Raw genomic sequence first — 24,797 nt, 5'->3', positions numbered from 1 at the left:
AGCCTTGATTTTTTTCGAATTTTTGCAAAGTGATATTTTTTTTTTAATTTTATTTAGCTTTTGAATAAAAACTCACTTTGTTTTAAACCAATCACCTTAATCTAAATGTGCAGAATGAACACGAGTCAAAATTTACCAATGAAGGTCATGTCCAAGATTCCGTTGGAACTACACATGTGGTGGGAAGATTTGGGTAAGCAAGGACGAGACATGGTCAACCATTACTTGGGGGTACTCACTGGGTTACTAAAGATCAGGCCTATGGGAGACATAATAAAGGCACTGGTAACATTTTGGGACCTAACTCACAACGTTCTGCATTTCTCTGACTTCGAACTCACACTCACTTTGGAGGAGATAGCGGGTTATGCTGGGAGTACTGAGGGTCTAAGACATAAATACCTGGTCGCTCCAAGGGCCGTCACCCCTCACAAGTTTCTGGATTTGCTAAAAATAAGCAGGCAGGTCAAGTATGTTGATTTGGCGGCCGGGTTTTCCACTCTACATGTCATATACCAACGGTACGGACATGTAAGAGGATTTGACAACTCGGAAAGTGGAATCTGTAGCAAAGGGAACCGATCAAAGTGGGAAGAGCATATGTGCTTTGCTTTCATGGTGGCATTCTTGGGTCTTCTAGTGTTCCCCCGGAAAGATGAGAATATTGATCTACGGGTAGCTGGAGTCGTCAATGTTTTGAATACCAATGCCAAGAGCACCCTCGCCCCTATGATAGTATCTGAGATATTTCGAGCTCTCACGACTTGCAAAGCCGGAGCAGATTTTTTCGAAGGGTGCAATTTATTACTACAAATGTGGATGATTGAGCATCTGTGTCACCGCCCTCGATATATGAATTATGGATCTACAGGGAAAAACTGCATTGAAGAGTTCGACACAAGGGTCTCAGGTTTCAAACTGCCAGAAGGGGTTGGAGATTGGATATCTCACCTTCATTCCATAACTGCAGGGCAAATAGAGTGGACACTGGGTTGGCTTCCTGTTGAAGAAATTGTGTATATGCCTGCCACCGGTCTTTACTTATTCCTAATGGTCCTTCTAGGCATCCATCCTTATGCCCCATATCGAGTGTTGAGATAGTTGGGAAGAGGCCAGGTAGTGCCCCTAGATGAGGATCTTAGTGTTCATGCAGTTGAAATCCGCTCCGATGGCGAATTTCATGAAAAAACATCATATTTGGAATGAGTGCCAGTATTTGATAGCAAACACCCGAGTGCGTGACTTGTCCAAAGGTGAGGTCTCGCCTGGTTATCTTGCTTGGTATAGAAAGAAGGTCACTGCAAGGGCCAAACCCGAAAGACCGACCAAACAGCCTCACATCCAGGAATTTGTTGAAGTGTCACAAGAACAATGAGCCTGGTTGACCAAAGAAAATGAGTATAGGGCCACCATAAGCAAGTTGGAAAAGCAAGTCAGAAATCTTCAATTTGAGAGTGCTTTGCAAGCCGCTGTGGACGAGGGTGAAAAGAAAAGGTTAGCCCAAGAAAATGAAGCCCTCCGAGCCCAAATCCAGAAAATGAAAATAGCATATGAGAACCCTGCCAGAAGTGGAAAAGAAGAGAAACTTATAAACAGCCTTAGGTAGAAAGTATGTGACTATGGATATGATTTGGAAAAGACTGAAGGTGAACTAGCAAAGGCGTGAGCAAAGTTAGCCAAAAATGCAAAGGAATGAGCAAGTTTCGTTCAACAGTTGAAGGAAAAGTACGACAAAGGAATCATGAGTCTGAAGAAAAAGATCAATACCCTTGAGAGTGAAATGACCAAACAAGCAAAGAACTTCAAAGTAGAAAGAGAACACTGCTATGCCTTGACGTCTCAACTAGAAGAGGACCTTAGCAATTGCAAGAGCAAAATCATACGGCCACACAAGTTTTGGAGGCCATATCTCAACAAATTGGACGCCTGCTACAAGAGAGGGCGTCATTATAGAGAGGATTAGAAGGATTGCTGACTATATTGTGATGAAGTGCAACGAATGCGAGGACATGACCAGGTCCATATTCTTTGCTGCAGTTATGATTTTTGTCCGTCAGATAATGGACGACCTATATCGCCTCCAAGAAGATATGGCACGTAGGCCTGCGGCGAGACCGACTGATGTCCCACGGGCCCCTGGAGCAGTAGTTGAGGCAATTATGTATTTCTGATTTTATTTTTCGAGTTTGTATTTTCAGTTTCTTTTGGAGTCTGTTAGTCCACTTTCGAGTCTGTATTTTCAGTTTCTTTTGGAGCCTGTTAGTCCACTTTCGATTTTGTATTGCGGTTTCTTTTAGAGTCTGTTAGTTTTTATGTTTAAGTCTGTAGGACAGAGTCATTGTAATAGAGGAAGTTTTTATTTTATGAAAATTTGAAAGCCAAAAATATTTCTTTCTTTTATTTCGCACTTATCTCCTGAACTACGTAATGATCTGATTCATGCGACATCATGATACGTAGGCAATCCCATAGGATTCGATCATAACCATAACTTCGAAATAAGAATACTAGCACCCACGATGTAACTTATTGGGAACATGCACCATAATGACGCATGATGAAATAACGTCATTTCAAATTGACGTAATGGTCAAATGTGGTTCTTGAAGCACAACGTCATCACCTCGCCATAAAAGGGTCACTCCTCGGCCAACATGCTCAGATTTCTCAAAATTGCAACTGTCAAAGTCCGTCCATCGAGCTCGTCCAAAGACAACCCCGACGAGCGGAGGGACTAACTGTACGGGTCAAAATCTGATCAAGGGGACCTTGCCTGAAAGAAGGCAATCAAGAATCAATTAGGCCGAGGTTATACTTAAGAAGCAACACTGGCGAGCCGAGTAGCTAAGGTCAAGGTCGAGCACTCAGATCGGCCAAAACGGCTAGTTTAGCAATAAGATATTTTAAGGAATATTCTGCAAAATATTCTCTTCACTAGTACTTTCAGTAGGTAAGGGATATGTCCCATATAAGTAGGAAGAGAGAGAGAGAAAGAGAGGGATATGTAATATTCCATATGATAAGCTCTCTCTAAAAAAGTTGACTCTCAAATAACTACAGACATTATCTTTACACAAGATTTGATTTGTTGTTTGTCCCAAACTTTTCCACATCATATCCGATAAAGTTTTCTATAATCCTACGTTTGGCTACCTTACATCACTGTCAGAGGGAGAATCATCCACCTCATTGAATATTTGGGCGAATCGTTCTCTCTATTTACATTTATTGCCATTTATCATATTCATTGCTTGCCACTATCCCCTCATTCGTTTATAACAATATCATTAAATACGACAATTGATATTTAATAATCTTGAATACGGTTTTTATATTATTGTTATCTACCAATCTTAGATCTAGGACTTATTATATTTAACTAGAATTTACCTGTTATCATTTTATTTAATTAGTTTAACAAAAAGGCTTAACACTTTTTGGTCAAATAATTCCCAGCCTCAGGACCGTGATGGCGTCTAACATCCACTTAATAGGCAAGCCGATGTTAACAAAGTATTTAACCAATTTATAAAAATTAATATAAAGTAATGTCATTTAATGAGAAATAAACTCAAAATTTAACACAATGTGAATAAAAGTAATGTGATGCTAACTACTCCTAGAAATCCTGAGTGACAACATGAGCAACTAGAATTCTACAAGTATAATTTGAAATAAATACAATTTTTCGAATGAGATAAACAAATTGTCTATACTTCTGCACGCAAATTTTGAGGCTGGTGGTAGTGGCATTCGCCAGCAGAGTAGGAGATCTTTGTGGAGTCTTCGATTGAGCTACTTTACTTGACCGATCTGTAGCACATGGAGTCACCCTCCCTACTTATCTATTATGTCTATATATTTCCTTCAAACAGACAATGTTGTTCTGTTGACTCTACATACTCTTGTAAGATAGCTTGTGATGATTGTAACATCCGAATTTTGGACTATATAAACAATTGTAGTCGTGTTTAGACCTTGTCCGAGATAGTATATATCTATATTATTAGTTTGAGATTATTTCTATTTCTTATAATATTGTAGATTTTTTCTAAATATTTGGTTAATCTGCTTTGGAACTTGATTGTTATTATGATGGCTTGCCTACGAGCGGGTTAGGTGCCGTTACGACTGTTAGTGGGATTTTAAGTTGTGACAAGTATCTAAAGTTTTAAGCACCTTAAAACCGATTTCACCAGAAAATCCCAGAAAAAATCGTGAAAATATGGAAACAAGACAAGCCAACATGAGTGTCCAAGGGGATTCTTACTGTTTATGATGTGTGAACTTTATCGAATCAGTAAAACATATTTTAGATGTAGTTTTGGGAATACATCAGTGTAATATCTTAAATGTTGGCACAAGTATTTCGAAAATGGACAGACCTGCTTCTCAATTGGGATCAATGAGGCAAAATAATATTTGAAATTACAAATAGAGAGGAATGTCCATTAATGTTGCAATTGTTGGAAATTATTAGAAAAAATATTAGAGATAGTAACATTAAAAAGAATATTTAATCAACCCAAGACGCATTAGTTAACTATAAAAGAAGAGATTTGAGTTTTGGATAGGAAAAATTGGTTCGAGGCATGCTATGGAATGTGTTGTCTCATGGTAGATTTATGTCAAGTGTAAATAGCAAAATAAGCTCCTAATCCCAAAATACATCAAATCACTCATGAAGCTTTGTGCACATAGAAGTGCAGAACTCTTAAATATATTAATTGCTTTTGTTTGAAGGCCTTTGTTTGAATTTAGGATGAATGAAGAAAAGAGACTCTTGAAAAGATAGTGACAATATGAAGAGTGAAAAATAGGCATATCTTGAAAGGTCGGATCACATGTTTTCAAAATGAATAGATAGATATAGCCCCTTTGAAGAAAAGGTAGTGTCTTTTCAACAACCAAATTTTAAATCATCCAAAATAAATTTAAATTCCCCAACAATAATTAGTTATCTGAAATTATAATATGCTAACTTCTTAATATTTGGATATGAGTTAACAAGTAGGTGGTGCATCAGTGCAGTTACCAGGACCACCAAATAAGAAATTATAATCCCAGTAACCATCTCGGGCATTATTTTCATTCCCTTCACAGTAACACCTATCCCTATGAGTTTGAACCAACGATTCATCTGGCTGAACTTCTTGATCAATGTCCACACCATACATGATTTGGCGCATGCGACAAGTGAGGCGCTTATAGCCGGCCCAAAATTGGCCATTTCCCATTGGTGGGCTCACTGTTTCACCAGCTGGTGTATGCGCCTGCCCTCCATATCTCACTGTCTCCGACCCATTTCTCAAAGCCTTGAATATGTCGTCCGGCCATAATCCAATAACAAATACAGAGAACAGCTGAAGATAATACTCTGTAGTACACATAAAAACATTGTAATATTCTCTCTGTGTTTTCCAATTATAATATATTAGCGCGACTCTAAATCAGAGTTATCTTGTGTGTATCTGTGGCGTAGCCACATCATATTATATCTATAAAAATTTATATTATGTATATAAGTTAAAAAGTATTTTTTTTATATATGTCTATTAAATCTTGAACAATAGTAGCGAAATTCCTTATTTCGCCGCTAGTATTCAGGGGCGGATCTAGCAAAATAACTACGGGTTACCGTGAACCTAGTAGCTTTTGTATTGAAAGATTTATTAAATGCATAAGAATATTTAGCTTGTAACTCAGTCCGTTAGTCCAATTATTATTGTATATTAACTTGAGATTTCTTTAGGAACCATACACTTAAAATTTTGAATCCGCCTCAACGAGTATATGTATTCTCATGTAAAAAGTCGATACTAATGAGAATACAATAAACCAAACCAAAAGGAAAAAAAAATATATGAAACGCCTTTTATTCAGTTTCAAAACTTTTGAGACCTCACGTTTTCAGGGTTAATAATGAAACTATTTTAGTGATGAAGTTTAACACGGATAGATCATCCTTGATTCAAACATTAAAAAAAAAAAATGCTACATGAGAACTATTGCACTTGAAAAATCATTTACGTTTTGATATTTGTGATTTTTTAACAATTATAGCACACACTCTAGCTAGCGCAAATTGAAACAATTAACAGTAATTAAATCAATAAAGTATAAAAGGAATTTTGATTAATAAACATGGCATGACAAATAAATTACCTTGATCCTTGTAGATCTGAATCTGCAGTTCTTGGCTGTCATACTGTGGCAAGGAGACTTTTGGGAAAGCATAATCTACTGGTATTTCACTGCTAAGCTGAACGAATCCTGGACAAATACTGTTGTAACATCCTGTTTTCTGGTGGCCATCTGCCTATTTCGAACAATTATATATTTTCATAAAGAGCGCCGCAACATATATATATATATATATATATATATATATATATATATATATATATATATATATATATATATATATATATATTTAATTTACATTTATTTGATTTAAAGAAATATGAATTCCTAAAATACTTACTGTCCAGTAGGTGTACAACCGTGTCCGTCCGTCCCCATTTAGTTGTGGATGTACCTAAAACAAACATCACTTTTGGAAATGAAAATATTTCTTCCAGAATTTTAGGGAAACAAATTATGAATGAGTAATAGCTAGACAAAGAAAAGAATTATCTCATATAGACGTTGATATATTTTGCATGTGCTAATAATTTTTATGATCAACGTAAGATTGCATTTTTCCCTAGCTTGTCATAGATAGATTAATGGATAGATATTTTTTTTATTTAAAATTTAAATACTTCAAAGTTTTTATCAGACATAAAATATTCATTTATTATCATTTACTATTTCAATTTTTATCAAATAATGACACATTTTATTTAAATTGCAATTTTCTCTAATATTTTATTAATCATATTTAAATAATTTTTATTTGATTATAGATTTATTATATTTAAATATAAAAAAAGTATGCCGTTCAAAAATAAACGATCTTATTCATTCAGTGTTCATATCCAAAGACAACATCTTAATATTCTCGGATTTAAACATCTTAATCTTAACGGTTAAAATAAGAGGAGATGTGAATGTGAGGGGAGCTCAATAAATTTGACCTGTAATTGTTATAGACCTTAGGTGTCGTAATTTGAAATTACTTCTATTCTTTTGGTTTCATTTCATTCATTTCATATAACAGAAAGTTAAAATATGTTAAGTAATTTCTATGAAACATGAATGAAAGCTTATTAAAAATTACAATCTATTCAGCAAAAAAAAAAAAAAAAAAAAAACTTACAATCCATCCAGTTTGTATCTGCTCTAAATTTGTCGCATCTCCACTTTCAAGAAATATTGTTGCAGAAGTGTATTGGCCAGGTCCATTTACTTGTGGATTATACAAAGTAACGATGGTTGAGGCACCTGTAAATCTATTTATTGCTGGGGACGCTTTTATGCTAATGCCTGCAAACTGAAATAATTCTAAATTTAATTAATCAGTTCTCACTATCATCTAGGATTAAATTTGTCGCCTATAATAATAACAATTTATATTGAAGGTAACTGATACTCGTGAAATAATCAACCTAGTAAACCTATTTATTTATTTGTTTTGCCCCTTTATTTTTCTAACTAATATGCGTATCTCAGCTCAATTACAAAGAAAATAATTGAGTACTTACATCGATAATATCGCCAGCGAGGGATTCATTTGTCAACCTTAGGGAGGCATCTTTGGCTGTTTGTTGTTGTTCTTTTGTCATTCGTCGAATAGGGACAGTTTCAATTAGACACCCTTCTTTATTCAACCAATACTCCTCTGCATTAAAATAAGAAAATTGGTCCTTTTGTGGTTGCTTAGCTTTCAATCTTTGTTTTTCCAACTCCTTCGCAATGGTCCTCTGTATTTTTTTAAGACGCCCACAAAAAAAAAAGAAAAAGAGAAGGATAAACTTCCAAAGAAAATTCAAGTAAAAAACGAGTTAAAATAAAAAAATGTTTGCAAGAATAATACTGAGAAACTACATCCATGTAGGATTATAATTAAATAGGATCTATTGGGCGAGCCCCGAGCATTGAGTAAGTTTATTTAGTGTGCATAGTCGGGTGCTTGAAATTTAACCTCACAAAACTAAACCCCACACGTGAATCTTATAGCGTTTTATAAGTGTTCCGCCCAAGGGCGAGTCCCACAAATGCCTTTTGAAACATCGTTTGGTATTAATATTTTTCTCCTTTTTTAGTCCAAGTTTTCTTATCTTTGCATATGGAGAAAAGCTTTTGAAGATAATGAAAGATTCAGTTGCTGGAGAAAATTTTAGAGTTAATTCTTAGGAGATAACACATGAAAACCATTGTATATCCATGAGGAAATCTCATATTTCGTAATTATTGCTACTGTCTGTTTAGGGATTATTTTCTCTTTCTGTTTTTCCCCACTCGGGTTGAATAATGGGATCCTTACACAAATAGCCGGTCATATTTATTATTTATTTTTTATTTACATATACATAGATTACACATTGATTATACACATAAAGTATATAAAATACACATATATTATGCCGTTGCTGGCTATTTTTAGTTTAAGTGAATGGGTGGATGACTATTTGGGTTAATTTTTGTGGCTAGTTTTTGGACTGGTCATTAAAAAATAGCCAGCATTTACCAAGTCAATGAAAACTAGCCACTATTTTGCTGCAACAGAGACCGGTCCAACATAATATACTGGAGTTCGGTGCACATGTGTATGAACTTCAGCATATTATGCTGGACCGGTATACTTTGCTGGCTCCAGTATAATATACTGGAGACTGGAGCACCGGTGCTCCAAACTCCAGAATATTATGCTGGACCGGTATGCTTGCTGGAACTCCAGTATATTATGTTGGAGTTCTAGTGTACTTATGCTGGAACTCTATCATATTATGCTGGAGTTCCAACATGCTTATCTTGGAACTCCAGTATAATATGCTGGAGTTCAAGTATACTATACTGGAGTTCAAGTATACTTATGCTGGAACTCCAACATAATATACTGGCGTATTTTCCGGGTTTTGAACAGTGTTTTCGCTCAAATTTATCTTTACATGAAAAGTGGCTAAATTTCGATTATTTTTGAAACTGGGCTATTTTTGAATGACCAGTTATAAATCTGGCTATTGTTGAATTTCTCCCAAATGAAAGTATATCGGATGGACATTTTCAGAATCACCGTTTAGATTTTAATCCATCAAAAAATCCGAAGTGGTTTAAAATTCTGGCACGAAACCCACCCATTTATTTTAACCCGCAAAAGTTTAGCTCAAGCCACCCATCTATAATTTAGTGGGAATATAAAATATCGCACTAACAACAGAGGTTTATGTTATCAGCTTATGTTTCTCAAAAGAAAAGAGAAAAAAGAAGGGGAAAAAGGGTTACGTACCCTAATTCTTTCTTTGTCCAGCAGTGGGTGCAGAAGAGCTGGTTGTTTATAAATGTCCACACAGTCAAAAATATCGCCATGAATAGTCTGCAAATATAAGTCAATTTCACAACAAAGTTTTCTAAATTAATAATAAAATACTACATATAAATTTTTCTAATTTGAAACATTCAACATATAAAAGATATGGGTACCTCAACTGTAACGTTTGCTCTTCTACTAGACCCGTATCCTTCAACCACACAAAAGGCAATTGTATTCCAAACTAAAATTATGAAACAAACAGTTGTTAGTCTTAGTGCCATCGAAAACAACACACCTTTGTATTTTATTTCTGAAACTATACTTATATATAGACTATATGGTACAGAAGAAATGATTCAATTCTGGAAAGTGGTTGGAATACTTAAATAACATACTTAAACAGACATGTTATGCAATCTCATTATAAATATCTATGATTTATATGCACTTAATCAATTTAAATATCACGTTGTCTAGATTTGGAATAGTATTCATAATAATATTTTTTTGGTTTTTGGACCAAAAAAAAATAATGATATTTTGAATACTATTCCAGATCTAGATAACATGAATATTCTTTTTGGTACATTCCTCTCTTATGCATACCCCTATTTTGTTAACATAATGACGTATATGTTATCCAATATTTAATGTCCTAAGCCGCACTGTGATCCTTTATTTCTTATCATAAAAAATTTTCTAATAGAATGAGAGACAAATATGATTGTTACCATAAAGAACTTCAAAAGTTCGTGGAATCTACTCTTTGTATTTAAAAGAGAAAATCAAGAAGAGGAGAATTACATATATATATATCTCTCCATTGTTACAGACAAAGTTCAAGTTTTATGCGTTAATGGTAGGGTACGATGTTTATAATTCGGTTTGGATCGATCTAATTTTAGTAAAAACCAAAATCAAATCAGATGAGTTGGTTTTTAAATTCTTAAAACTAGACCAAACCAAATACAAAACACATTATCGATTTGGTTGTTATCGGCAATGTTTTAAAAGGCGGGGAGACATGGGAATAATACGAAAAGTATAATTTAAAATCATAAAATTATAAAAAATAATTTATTTAAAATATTTATAAAGGATAATTCAACTATAAATAATACGAAAAGTATGACATATATCATAATATGCAAATTAGCTGCAGCGTCATTACAACTCAAACATCAAAAGTAATGTATTCGATACGAAATATTATACGTATCTCTTAAGGAGTAATAAATATTGAAAGAATTTTGATATTATAATTTGATAGTTTTATTAAAATACTCCTTTTATTTAATATACTTTCTATTTGAAAGAGAATTAATATAAAAACATAATTCACAATTTCAATATGATCCTCTAGCATCATTTATTTTTAAGTTTCAACAAGTTAATAAAGTGACACATAATTCACCATACGATACCATGATAACTAATTATTTGTAAATAGTTACTAGCTAATACTGAGCTATTAAATTAATAAGTATTGTATCTCGTAAACGTGAAAATAATAATATTTAGAAAAATAATTATAAAAAAACTATGGACTACTATATAGTAAAGACATAACAAAAGTTAGTAAATAAATACTTTTTAAATGAAAGATTTATTTAAAATTAACTATCATACCATCTTAGTGGATAACGTACGATAAATTTTATTTTAATATGACATAAAATACTCTCAATTTAATAATTTATGATAACGAAAAAAGTAATTTTGAATAGTCAACGATTTATTAAGAAATTTTTAGGATTTACAAGGTTAGTAACATACAACTGCATAACGTACTATTAGGCAAGCAAAGTATGCTGGGCGTTGGGCGTGTTCGGGGCGTAAGCCCCGATAGCAAAGGTGTAAGTCTCACGAAACTAAGCCTCACACATAAGTCTCAATTCTGCCTTTTAAAAGAGAGGTTATCGGTATGGTTCAATTTTTGGTTTTGCAGACATCGATTTTTCTTTCTTTCTTTCTTTACTTTGCAAGGAAGAAATTACATTCAAAATCAAATGGTTCATTTCCAATGTGCCGTAATTAGAAGTTTGAAAAAAAAAATAAAGTTAAATTTGCACAATATTTAAAATGCTCCCAATAAACTCCTCCCAACAATACGAATCCTCCACCTCAATTTCACAAAAACCACTGGATAGTCTACTACACTCCCTTCCGACATCATCATCACCTAGTTCTTCCAATCATAATCCTAACATGTCTACTAGCATGAATATCGACATACATGAACCAATCTCTGCTTCATCTCCCTTACAAAAATCATATCTACAAACTTTAAACTCTAATAAGATTTCTCCTCCACCGCCTATATTTCCCCAATCAATAAATTTTCCTTTGGAGAGTACTGATGAGATTGAGGCTCCTAATGATCCTTCTATTTTCATACCCTTATCTTTGGAAGAAAAAAACAGAATTTACCAACCATGGCAACATGCAGTGATTATTAAGGTTTTTGGTTAAAAAATTGAACATCAATTACTTAGACAAAAAATATACCCGTTATGGAAACCAGCTGAAAACCTCCCTCTAATTGACTTAGGGTCAGATTTTTTCCTACTGAAGTTTCAAAAGGAGGAAAACAAAATTCATGCCTTACAGGGTGGTCCTTGGTTTGTTCTAAATCATTTTCTATCCGTTCGTCATTGGGAACCTAAATTTAAGGCTTCTGAGACAAAATTAACAACCTCTGCTGTTTGGTTATGTTTACCAGAATTGCCTACAGAATTTTACGATTATCAAATTCTCCAAAAGTTAGGTCAGAAAATTGGTAAGTTGTTATCAGTGGACACTTGCACCTCTTCAACAGCAAGAAGACAATATGCTAGATTATGCGTGGAAGTACTACTGGATCAACCATTAAAGACACACTTATACATTGGTAATCATAAACAAATTATCCTTTATGAAGAGTTAAATTTACTTTATATTAAGTGTGGTCGCATGAGGCATAATCAAAGAACTTGTAACTACTTTGTACAAGTTGATCCTTCCACAGAAAATTCACACAAGGAACATCTCATGGACACAATTAACTCTCATTCCAATACATCTACAACAGCTAATGAAGCATGAAAACTTGTTCAATTTCCAAAAAAATCAATCCTCAAAAGGACTACTTACACAGAGGATCAAGTGACATCAACACATCCAGTGGAGACAAACTTGGTAAGTCAGTCAGGCTAGGGGCGATTAATCCTAATATTCTTCCATTTACTAAGCTAACCTTAACACATTTAAATAATACTACTAATACTGGTTCTAATCTAACCACCTCCCATAACCCCGTTTTAATAAATAATAAATATGCTACCCTATTAGATGATGAATCTGATAATGGTACTCCATTATTAAATCAAATAACTAATGAAATACAACTTACAAAGACCACTCAAGTGCCTAAACACTCGGTCCAATCAGGCAAAGATTCAAACCCTATTTTTCCTACAATACCAAACCCTATCACTATCCATGCAAAGGGACACGACAACACACTCCACATGCACAACATGCCCCAATACCCAAATACACCCTCTTCACCTACACACGAAAACCATCTACTAAACCTAGCAAATTATCCACCTCCTCCTTCGAATATCGGAATACCGCCATCATTTCAATCTACTGTTGCCATGCAAATAGCCAATGATGAGTCCTTCACTTCTCAAATCCAGTCCAATACACCTTCTTCCTATTAATCTTTTCAACCGTCCACTACTACCATTGAGATTGCTCCGCCTATACTTACTAAACCAAATATAGTTCCTAACACTTTGACTAATCCACTTCCAGAACCTTTCATTGTAGAAGATGTTTCCCTTCAATTTCTTCAGTCATCTACGACGACCACGAGCACAAACAAGGCAGAACACTCAACATCTTCAACACAATCCCAACTCATCCTCCCACCCTCCACCACATTTGATAATGGAGCCCAATACGATAATATACACGGCTCAAACCCCACATGTACCAACACTCCTAGCATCTTGGCTAGAGGCGGGATTACACAACCATGCACTAACATTCACCATGGAAGTCAATCACCAAGAGGTGACAATACTAATCAATCATCCAAGGGACTTAGCACAAATAGTAGTGGAAGGAATGCAATTGGGAACGAACCTTTATACTCGTTACCATTGGTTCATGATGCAGGCACCCCACCTTGCACCATACCAACCTCTACCTCTACCCACTCCATTTTGGGATCACACACATCTCCACCCAAATCTCATACAGATGCCATTTTATCATCCACCTACTCCAAACACCCCTTGGATTCAACCTTACTGGGATCCACAACCCCACACACCTCTCTTGAGACCAATAACCCCCATCATCACCACCACCACCACCCCTCCATCTCCACAACATCCCAATCAACTAGAACACAAAGTTTAGGGTGTGAATTTTCAGGCAGAACTAGATGCATCAATCGTATAATATAGAGAAACACGCCCAGTCCATGCATGTCTGGATGGCATCAAAGTCTTTGTCCAGAAGGAAGAGTTCGAAAGAAAAATCTTCATAAGGTGCCCCCAAAATCTGCTTTCAACCTCATTCCGCTTGAGGCCAATAACAAATCCAGCGGTGGGGAAATATGCGATGTTATTCCTTCCCACATTGAGGCTTCGTCCAAGAGAGTCCAGTAATGATGAAAATGAGTCCAATTTAAGTCATATGAACTTCATAATTTGGAATTGTAGGGGTGCTCAATCAGTTGAGTTCAGAAGGAATTTTCGATCTTTATTAGACTATAATAGACCTGCAATGGTGGTTCTACTAGAGACTCACAGCCAATCACACCAAATATTGAAAGATGATTTTGAGTTCAGAGGTATGATTGAAGTTTCTGCTATAGGGCACTCAGGTGGGATTGTTATCCTATGGAATTCAGCTATTCTAAATGTGGAGCAGATGGCCACCTCTACACAATAGATCCACTGCCATGTTCAGGCCTTTCCTTTACCTTTTACTTTTTTATTTAGTGCTATTTACGCAAGTAATGACTTAGCAACTAGACTAGCATTATGGCATAATATCATGTGTATCTATGATAATTATAAGGGACCTTGGTTGATTGGAGGGGGGGGAGGGATTTTAACGAGATGTTACATGCAGTAGATAAATTTGGTAGCTTACCTATAAATAATTCTCGAGCAAATAAGTTATTAGATTGTTTTAATTACTGCCATTTAACAGACTTAGGATCTAAGGGTCGTCGTTACACTTGGACAAATGGTAGACATAATAGTGTTAACATTCTTGAACGTATTGATCGTATGTTAGCTAATTATGGTTGGATCACTAATTATCCTGATGCTTTGGTAACCCACCTTCCACGAACCCACTCTGATCATTTGTCCAATTAAAATTGAGCTACAACACTGTTCTTTGCCTAGGAAAATTTTTTTTCGCCTAGAAACTATATGGACTACCCACCCTTCTTTCTGGACAGTAATTGAACAAGTTTGGATGTACAAACTATACTTACTTCCTGCTATTGATCAATTCATGGAGACAATATAAGCTTGGAATAAAACTACTTTTGGTAACATTTTTAAGCGTAAAAAGAAGTTATTGGCAAGACTTGGTGGTCTTCAAGCATCTATTCACTACCCAACTAGTATTGTTTTACAAAATTTGGAGAAAAGTTTAACCTTGAAATATAATAAAATTCTCCAGCTTGAAGAGGATTTTTGGAATTTAAAATCTAGAATTAACTAGTTGAATAATGGTGATGCTAACACCAAATTTTTCCACCTAACGACTCTAAATCGTAGAAGGCATAATCGCATAACTGCTCTTCAAGATTTAGGAGGAAATTGGATTACTGACCCACATAAAATTAGAGATGATATTACACAATACTACTACCATATGTTTACAACTCAAAATAGAAAATCTACTAATGGCACCTTTTTACATTCTTTTAATATATTAACTCCAAATGAGCAATCTTGTTTGATAGCTCCATTACAGGATCATGAAATTCTCACTGCCATCCATTCCTTTCAACCTTTTAAGGCACCTAGACCAGATGGCCTACATCCTTTATTTTATCAAAAATATTGGCATATCATAGGGAACTCTGTCAAATATTTTTGTCATAAAGTTTTCTTGGACCATCAAATTGATCCTACTATAAATTCAACCTTCATTTGCTTAATCCCAAAAATAAGAATGCATCCACTATATCACAATTCCGACCTATTAGCCTTTGCAATACAATCTATAAGAATATAACAAAAATAATTGTTAATAGACTAAAACTAGTTCTGGAACACCTTATTCATCCAACTCAATCCAGTTTCCAGAAAAATAGACGAGCAGCTGATAATGCTATTATCGTACAAGAAATTATCCACAGATTCCACAAGATGAAGGGTAATAATTTAAATATGCTTCTCAAGCTGGATCTTAAAAAGACTTTTGATAAGTTGGAATGGCCTTTCATTCACACTACACTACACAACCTAAATTTTCCTCAAACTTTTATTCAATTAATAATGTCTTGTATTACAATTACTACTACAACTATTCTAATTAATGGTACACCTACTGATTATTTTACACCTACGCGGAGAATTTGACAAGGGGATCCTCTCTCACCATATATTTTTATTTTATGCTTGAAAATGCTATCAATTAAAATAAATTCTGAAGTTGACTATAACATTTGGCATCCAATTTCCATAGGTAGAAAATGACCTCAATTATCACATCTATTTTTCGCAGATGATATTATTTTGATAATAAAAATTACACCTACCTCATGTCAATCCATAGATGACACCATCACTCAATTTACTCATCATTCTGGGAAAACTATTAACTTTGAGAAATCTAGGATATTCTTTTCTAAGAATTGTGCTGATAATATCAAAGATTCTATAAAAAAAAAAATTCACATGAGTGAGGGCAAAAGTTTTGGGAAATATTTAGGGTTTCCTATTTTTAATTCAAAGCCTAGTAAAAGAGATTACCAATTTTTACTGGACAATTTTAAATCTAAATTGGCAGGTTGGAAAACATATTTTTTAACCAAAGTAGGAAGGAAAACTTTAATACGTTCCACTTTAAATAACCTTCCTAATCATCTGATACAATATATCACACTACCTTCTTATATTATTTTCTCCCTTAATAGATACCAACGAAATTTTCTATGGTCATGCTAGCCTTGCATGGAGGCTTTTCCAAAACCCTAATCATCTGTGGGCATAGGTATTAATGCATACTTACCTAATGCCATCAACTTTAATAAAAAAGAATGCTTCAAAAACCTGGTTAAACATTCTTAAGGGTTGGTCCAATTGTCGTTTAGGTTATAAATGGAACCTGACGATTGGTAAACACGTACAATTTTGGAATGAACCTTGGATAACTCATAATTCATTATTTCATAATTATATTTCTGGACCCCTACCCCAAGGTGAGGACAGCAAATTAGTGTCTGATTACTATTTCAATCACCAGTGGCACCTACATAAATTACCATTCGTAATACCTCCTTCTTTGGAACATGCAATCACTGATATTTATATACCAATGGTGCCCATCGATTATGACCAACTTTATTGGGCAATTACACCTAATGGGCTATTCTCTGTTAAATCTATGTATCATTCTCTCATAACTAGAATCAATCACCCAAACACTAATAATTTCATAAACTATAAGTGGATTTGGAAGCTTCAAATACCACCTAAACTTTCTTTCTTTTTATGGTTATTATGCCATGAAAGACTTCCTATAGCCACATATTTACATAAATTAGGAATTATATATTCATCCCTGTGCACACAATGTCATTTGGTCCCTGAGAATATAAATCATATTTTCCTTGAATGTCATAATGCGAATGCACTTTGGACTGCTCTTAATATATCTACTACACAAATAATTAGTCCAACACAATTTGATAGTACCTCTTGCTGGTATAATTTTATACATAAGCAGCGTTTACCTTCTTTTAACCGCATTCCATTTTCCATAATCTTGCCTTTTTCTTTGTGGCAGTTATGGTTTATACGAAATAAAAACCACTTTGAGCGTCACCATCTGCAATCCAGTATTTCTTTACTATACAAATAGGTTGCTGAATTTTATTATCTCACAAATCCTACAAAAATAAATAATTCATTACTGCCTCTTTATATAAAATGGCATCCACCGAATGGACAGTTTTTTAAATTAAACATTGACGGTTCTTCATCGACCACTTAACATAAATGTGGTATTGGTGAGTTGTTTCGTAATCAACAGTGCAAATGGATTCTAGGGTTTGCAGGGAAAACACAACATGGCTCCAGTGTTCAGACAGAATTGCTAACACTTCTCATGGGGCTAAAAATTGCTATCCAGCACCAACTCACACCACTGATCATCGAAACAGATGCAACTGCAATACTTGGTATGCTAATTACACATATTATACAATACACTAATTTAATCAATGATTGCAGGTTATTACTCCAATAGCTGGATAATCCAAAATTGCAAAGCATCTACAGAGAACAAAACTATGTTACAGACTGTCTAGCAAAATATGGAGCAGTGCATGCGGAGTATAGTTGTGTACTTTTTGATATTCCTCCACTTTTTGTCACCCCTTTTTACCAACAAGATCAGGCTGGAATGCTTAGAAGAAGACTACTCGAATCAAGCAATATGTTATGTAATAGTAGTGGCCTAACTAGTACTGTATCTAGTAGTAGTAGTGTTGTAATAGGTATTCCAACTTCTATGTATGATCATCTTTCCCATAAGGGGGATATAGTATCTAGTTCTAGTTCTCTTCAATTGATGCAACTTATGCATCCTACAAGCCCTTATGTAACTGTTTAAGCATCTATAATATGTTTATCTTTTTTACCAAAAAAATAAATTATGGTCGATATAATTTAAATAGATTATGGAAAGAATATCCTAAGATCTATAAATTTTAATCAAGTTAATAAGATATATAAGAAATACAAAAAAAGGTAAAAATATCATAGTTGTTTCTTAACATAAACGGGTTTGGATTCATAGATTTCTTTTAAGAAATGGGCTTAAGGAGTCACGACCCAATTCCCACTATAGGTTGTGATTGCACCCAACTCGCCGTTAGGCAAGCCAACGATGGACTATCTATTTAATTGCTCATTTTATTAATTTTAAAATCATGAATTTTTATGTAATAAGGAAACGAAGTATAGATGTCACAACCCAATATCTCCTATAGGTCGTGATGGTGCCCAATGTTACCGTTAGGCAAGCCAATAGTGAATTAATCATGTATTTTCCTTTTTAATAAATTTTCAAGTAGTTTAAATTCTATTTATTAAGAAAATAAGGATTAGAAAATTTTATAATAAAAATGACGGCTAATGAGGGAGCGAATGCAGTGAATTGATTACTCCAAAACCTTAAAGTCTACTAGTAAGTGTTCCAAGACTTGGTATCACAAGCGTATGTGTAACTAGTAAAATATACAAAACTGTAACTACTGTCTGAAATAAAATAGACGGAAACTAAATACAAAAGAGAGACTCTGGGTGCTGCAGAACGGCTCAGGAAAGTAGCTCACCACTAGGCCTCGGAGTATCGGTGGTACGCGCCGGTATGACTGTCAGATGCACCTTCCTCGTATCCTGCACGATTAGTGCAGAAGTGTAGCGTGAGTACATAAACAACATGTACCCAATAAGTATCCAGTCTAACCTCGAAGAAGTAGTGACGAGAGTCGACTTTGTCACTTACTACGGGCTAATAATAAAATACAGAAATTCTAATAGGCATAGGGTAAATGAATAACAACAAATAATAACAACATAATAACTACTTCTATAATTTTAGGCCAATTAAATAAATTATAATCTCTCAAGTCATAAAAGTAATATCAAGTGGATTTGGACTCTAAATATTATCACGTACGATTTATGCCGAGGTCATACGACCCGATCCAGAATAATATGTACACTGTCGAGAGTCGAACAACATGAACCATAGATGCATCTATTCTAGTACTGAGGCGTTCGACCTGCTCCACAAGAAGAGAGGATATTCTAGGAATCACCCATATAAAAGCTATCAGGGAGCAAAATTTCCATTAAGGGTCAAGTAACCCGCCAAAACTCAAGTAAGTGAAGTTTGGTCTTTACGAATTCTTCATCAAATTCCAACAAAAGTTAGGCACTTAAATTAACAAGTATGATACAAACATTACAAATATTTCATAACTTGGGTTCTTCTTGAGAAAGAAAGCCCAAGTCTATGAAAAATAGGCTAACAAGAAATTGGAGTGAATTCAAGAGATGGATAGTCCCAATTAAAGGGTTAAACGTAGAAATAGTAATACCCGACTTGAGCCAATTTTATCTGCATTGTTTGAACACCCAATTAGGCTTGAGAAATCCAAATAGGGCAAAGTTACTCAAACTACCGAGAGGTATAGAGTGAGTAATTATGTGTAAAGGTTATATCATGACCCCAAGCATAACAAGCTTGTCCTAAATTCTAGATCCCATTAGATACCTGCCTAGGTGTAAGTCACTTCCCTAGTGCTTTTTATCAATTGAGAAAAACTCCTACAAAAATATTGTGCTTAGATTATTTTCAGCAATCAATAGCATTAAACGTAGAATAGAAACAAATCCAAGCATGGTTAGAAGTACAATTAAAAGCAACAAGCATAGCTAGATTATATAGAAACCCAACTCCATATCAATATTAACTCCCTGCGGATATCGATCCTGACCTTTCAGGTGAAAGCTGCATCAACCACTCCTCGCCATTCTATAGTGGTGCAGGGTTGGACCCGATCACTTTTTGGCGCTGTTGCCGGGGAGTTAAACGATTTTGGCTATCTATCTGACTAGTTGTGTGTCTTGTTTTTCTTTCCTTCTATTTTACTAACTTGTGTGAGTTAATCGATTCAGGTACAAAATGGATAATAACGACCCTCTCGAAAACGTTCTCTTGGGGGAGGAGGTAGATGATAATGCTGACGATGAGGTGCCTCTAGTACTTCAAGCTCAAAGAAGAGGCTGCCAAGACAATGAAAACATTCCAGACCCTTCCTCAGCTCCTCCGCGAGCAGCTCCTCGGGTGCTTCCAAATGAAGGTTATGCAAGTGCAATTGTCCCACCCCGGATCCGGGCGGACAATTTCAAGAATACAAATGTCATGTTGACCTTATTGGAGCAAAGAGGGTACTTCACATGCGCTCCCTATCAGAATGCATGTAAACATCTAAATGGCTTTGTGGATACTTGTTGGGGAAGCAAATAGACAAATGTGTCGGAGGATGCATTGAGACTGAGATTGTTTCCTTTTTCACTTAGAGGGAAAGCTTTGGACTTGCTCGAAAGACTCCCCAACCATTCCATCACCACGTGGGATGAGTTGGCCGACAAGTTTATAGCCAAGTTTTTTCATCGGGACATATGGCGACACTAAGAGATGAGATCCTTGCCTTTAAACAAGAGCCAAATGAACCGCTTCATGAAATCTAAGAAAGGTATCGGACGATGGTTAAAGAATGTCTGAATAATGACATGACTGAAGCCATGATCAAGAAAATATTCTACCGTGGCATCAACACTACCAACCAGTGTGTAGTTAACCAGCTAGTAGGGGGAAACTTTATGAACACACCTTATGCTGAGGTGTGTGATATACTTGATGAGATGGCAAATACTTCCTCGGCATGGCAAAGTCGAGTTAATGTGCCATAAGGTGATCCCAATGTCATTCACCTGCACAAAGAGCTTTATGACCACGGCCAAGCAATAACAGAGTTGACTACAACAATGAACCAGTTGTACAAAGCTCAATTGCAGCAAGTTCAAGCGCCAAGACAAGTGAACACCATGGAAAGGGTAAATATGATGGTCAACAAGAGGTGACAAAGAGGTCAACAAAGTCAAGGAAATCCAGATCAGTATGAGCAACATAGTAGTGGTTACAACCAAGATGATGGGTATGATGATCAAAGTGAAGAAGTTCAGTATATGAACAACAACAACCAAAGCAACTGGGGGAATAACAATCAGAATTGGGGCAGCCAGGGCAACTAGGGTGGCAACAACAATAGCAACTAGGGAGGAAACAACAACCAAGGGGGTTGGAATAATGGTAATCAAGGGAATCGGGGCTCAAGCTTTCAAAGGCCTTCAATGTATCAACAACCAAACAACCCACCTTCATTTCTGTCTCAAGGTCCTAGCTCGTCAAATAATGAGATGGGAAGGATTGAGTTGATGTTTGAGAAAATGATGAATAAAAACACCGATGCCCAGTTAGCGTCCTATAATACTTTTATCTACAACTTGGAGGTCCAACTTGGATAGATTTCACAACCTTTGAACACTCGCCCTAAGGGAGCAATACCTAGTGACTACACGGTAGTAAACTCGAAGGGTGAGAACAATACCGTCCATGCAATGGCGGTGACCATAAGAAGCGGTAGAGGTGGTGAATCAAGTACCTCCAAATAAAAGAAAGTTGTGAGTGATGCTGTTGAAGTGAAAAATGATGATGATCCAATAGTTGATGAGAAAGTGAGTGAAGAGAATTTAAATGGTGAGGTGAGAATTGATATTCATGACAATGAGGAGGAGACTCAAAGTGATGTTAACCCGTCTAGGGAACAAGTGATAGACATACTGGAAATGGTAATGCCTAAAGCCAAAGGCTCCTTTTCCAAGGCCTCCTCCGCCTTACCCTCAAAGAGTTTCAAAGCAAAAGAATGAAAACCAATTCAAGAAGTTTATTGATATGATGAAAAGCTTGTCGATCAATGTGTCCTTGGTGGAAGCTCTTGAGAAAATGCCGGGATATGCCAAGTTTATGAAAGATTTGGTAATTAAAAAGATATCTATGGGTTGTGAGACCGTCAAAATGACTCATCAAGTGAGTGCCATTGGGCACTCGATGGCTCCAAAGCTTGAAGATCCCAACGCATTTACCATTCTATGTACCATTAGGAGTGCGGATTTGCAAAGGCCTTGGGTGATTTGGGAGCAAGTATAAATTTGACGCCTTACTCTGTATTCAAAACTTTGGGTATTGGTCAACCGAGAGCTACTTCAATGAGATTGCAAATAGTGGATCGAACAATGGAGAGGCCACTTGGTATTATTCATGATGTTCTTGTACGGGTCGACAAGTTCATACTTCCCACAGATTTTGTGATTCTGGACTACGAGGTTGACTATGAGGTGTCGATCATATTGGGGAGATCGTTCCTAGCTACAGGGAAGGCTTTGGTTGATGTGGAAGCAGAGGAGCTCACCTTCCAGGTGGGTGATGAAAAAGTTGTGTTCCATGTCTGCAAATCAATGAGATAACCCAATAGAAACAAAGTATGTTCCTTTGTTGATCTTGTGACCGAGGTGATTGTTGAAGACACCAGTGCTGTGATAAATGTGGAGGACCCTTTGGAAGTTATGCTGTTGAACCATGATGTGACTGAGGATGAAGGCTTGGTAGAGTATGTCAATGATTTGCAAGGAATGGTTTCTTACACATATGAGCCCGAGAAACTTTCCTTGGATCTTGAGAACCGAAAGACTCCACCAACAAAGCCCTTAATCGAGGAACCTCCCGTATTGGAGTTGAAGTCTTTGACTTCACACCTCAGGTATGAATTCTTGGACCCTTGTTCAACTTTACCTGTTATTCTTCCTTCGTGCTTAACTAACGTGTAGGTAGATTCCACCCTTGAGGTGTTCCAATGAAGGAAGAAGGAAATTGGATGGACTCTAGCTGATATTCGGGGGATAAGCTCCGCCTTTTGCATGCATAAGATTATACTTGAGGATGATGCCAAACCCTCCGTGGAACATTAACGGAGGTTGAACGAGGCTATGCAAGAGGTCGTCAAGAAGGAAGTTATCAAGTGGCTAGATGCAGGGGTTGTGTACCCCATCTCAGATAGTTCATGGACTTCACCGGTACGATGTGTGCCGAAGAAGGGGGTATGACTGTGGTCACAAAAGCAAAATGAGTTAATCCCCACTAGGACTATCACCGGATGGAGGGTATGCATGGACTATCGGAAGTTGAACAAAGCGATCCGCAAAGATCAGTTTTCATTGCCCTTTCTTGACCAAATGTTGGATAGACTTGCCGGGCGTGCCTACTATTTCTTTTTGGATGGGTACTCAGGTTACAACTAGATTTTAATTGCACCGGAGGACCAAGAGAAAACCACCTTCACATGCCCATATGGGACCTTTTCATTCTCACGGATGCCATTTGGTTTGTGTAATGCACCGGTTACCTTTCAGCGGTGTATGATGGCTATATTTTTGGACATGGTGGAGGACTTCTTGGAAGTGTTCATGGATAATTTCAGTATTGTGGGTGACTCCTTTGATGAATGCTTGGGTAATCTTAATAAAGTTTTTGCCCGATGTGAAGAGACTAAATTGGTACTATATTGGGAGAAGTGCCACTTTATGGTTGAGGAGGGCATTGTCCTTGGCTGTAAGATCTCCAAGAAAGGTATTGAGGTGGCAAAGGCAAAGATTGAAGCGATTTCAAAACTCCCTCCTCATACTTCTGTCAAGGGGGTTAGGAGCTTTCTTGGGCATACAGGGTTCTACCGAAGGTTCATCAAGGACTTCTCAAAGGTGGTGAATCCATTGTGCAAATTATTGGAAAAGGATGCAAGGTTTGTGTTTAATGAAGAGTGCATGCAAGCTTTTGAGCTTCTCAAGTACAAACTGACAACCACTCCCATTATTACTGCACCCAATTAGAGCTTACCCTTTGAGCTTATGTGTAATGCAAGTGACGTTGCGGTAGGAGCGGTCTTGGGGCAAAGGGTGAACAAGATGTTTCATCGGGTGTACTATGCAAGCAAAACTATGAATGTTGCCCAGGTTAATTATACAATGACGAAGAAAGATTGCTAACCATAGTGTTTGCCATGGAAAAGTTTAGGCCTTATCTCATGGGTGCCAAAGTGATTGTTCACACTGATCAAACGACACTCCGTTACTTAATGACAAAGAAGGACTCTAAGGCTAGGTTGATGAGATGGGTTCTTTTGCTTCAAGAGTTTGACCTTGAAATTATTGATAGAAAAGGGTGTGAAAACCAAGTGGTGGACCACATGTCCCGCTTGGAGGAGGAGGGGAGGCCCCATGATGGCCTCGTAATTAATGATTTGTTCCCGGATGAACAACTCCTCTCCGCAACTTTGAACAGTATGCCTTGGTTCACTGATATTGCTAACTTTGTTGTGACCGGCGTTGTCCCGTATGAGCTCTCTTCTAACCAAAGGAAGAAGCTTAAATGGGATAGCTTGGATTATAATTGGGACGAGCCTTATGTTTTCAAGATTTGTAATGATGGTGTGTTCCGGAAGAGGAGC

The 24,797-nt window shown here is 36.2% G+C and overlaps 1 protein-coding gene and 1 long non-coding RNA gene across 2 annotated transcripts; both read right to left on the bottom strand.

The window, feature by feature from the left end:
- Positions 1 to 4,550: 4,550 nt before the first annotated feature.
- On the bottom strand, positions 4,551 to 7,727 carry LOC107771901 (protein neprosin-like). Its single transcript, XM_075232163.1, has 5 exons — positions 7,643 to 7,727; positions 7,262 to 7,446; positions 6,485 to 6,538; positions 6,166 to 6,319; positions 4,551 to 5,377 (listed from the first exon to the last, which is right to left on the bottom strand). Exons 1-5 carry the CDS (start codon positions 7,725 to 7,727, stop codon positions 5,004 to 5,006), a joined length of 852 nt encoding a protein of 283 aa, XP_075088264.1. The 3' UTR covers positions 4,551 to 5,003.
- On the bottom strand, positions 7,728 to 9,763 carry LOC142170556 (uncharacterized). The gene is made up of 3 exons (XR_012699801.1): positions 9,586 to 9,763; positions 9,392 to 9,478; positions 7,728 to 7,865 (listed from the first exon to the last, which is right to left on the bottom strand). It is a non-coding gene; the product is annotated as an uncharacterized LOC142170556 (long non-coding RNA).
- Between the last annotated feature and the right edge of the window lie 15,034 nt (positions 9,764 to 24,797).

This window comes from Nicotiana tabacum, chromosome 16 (assembly GCF_000715075.1).
Source record: "Nicotiana tabacum cultivar K326 chromosome 16, ASM71507v2, whole genome shotgun sequence".
In the NCBI taxonomy this organism is placed as follows: domain Eukaryota; kingdom Viridiplantae; phylum Streptophyta; class Magnoliopsida; order Solanales; family Solanaceae; genus Nicotiana; species Nicotiana tabacum.
The sequence above is the reverse complement of the archived record's forward strand: the minus strand, read 5'-3'. Positions and strand labels throughout refer to the sequence as shown.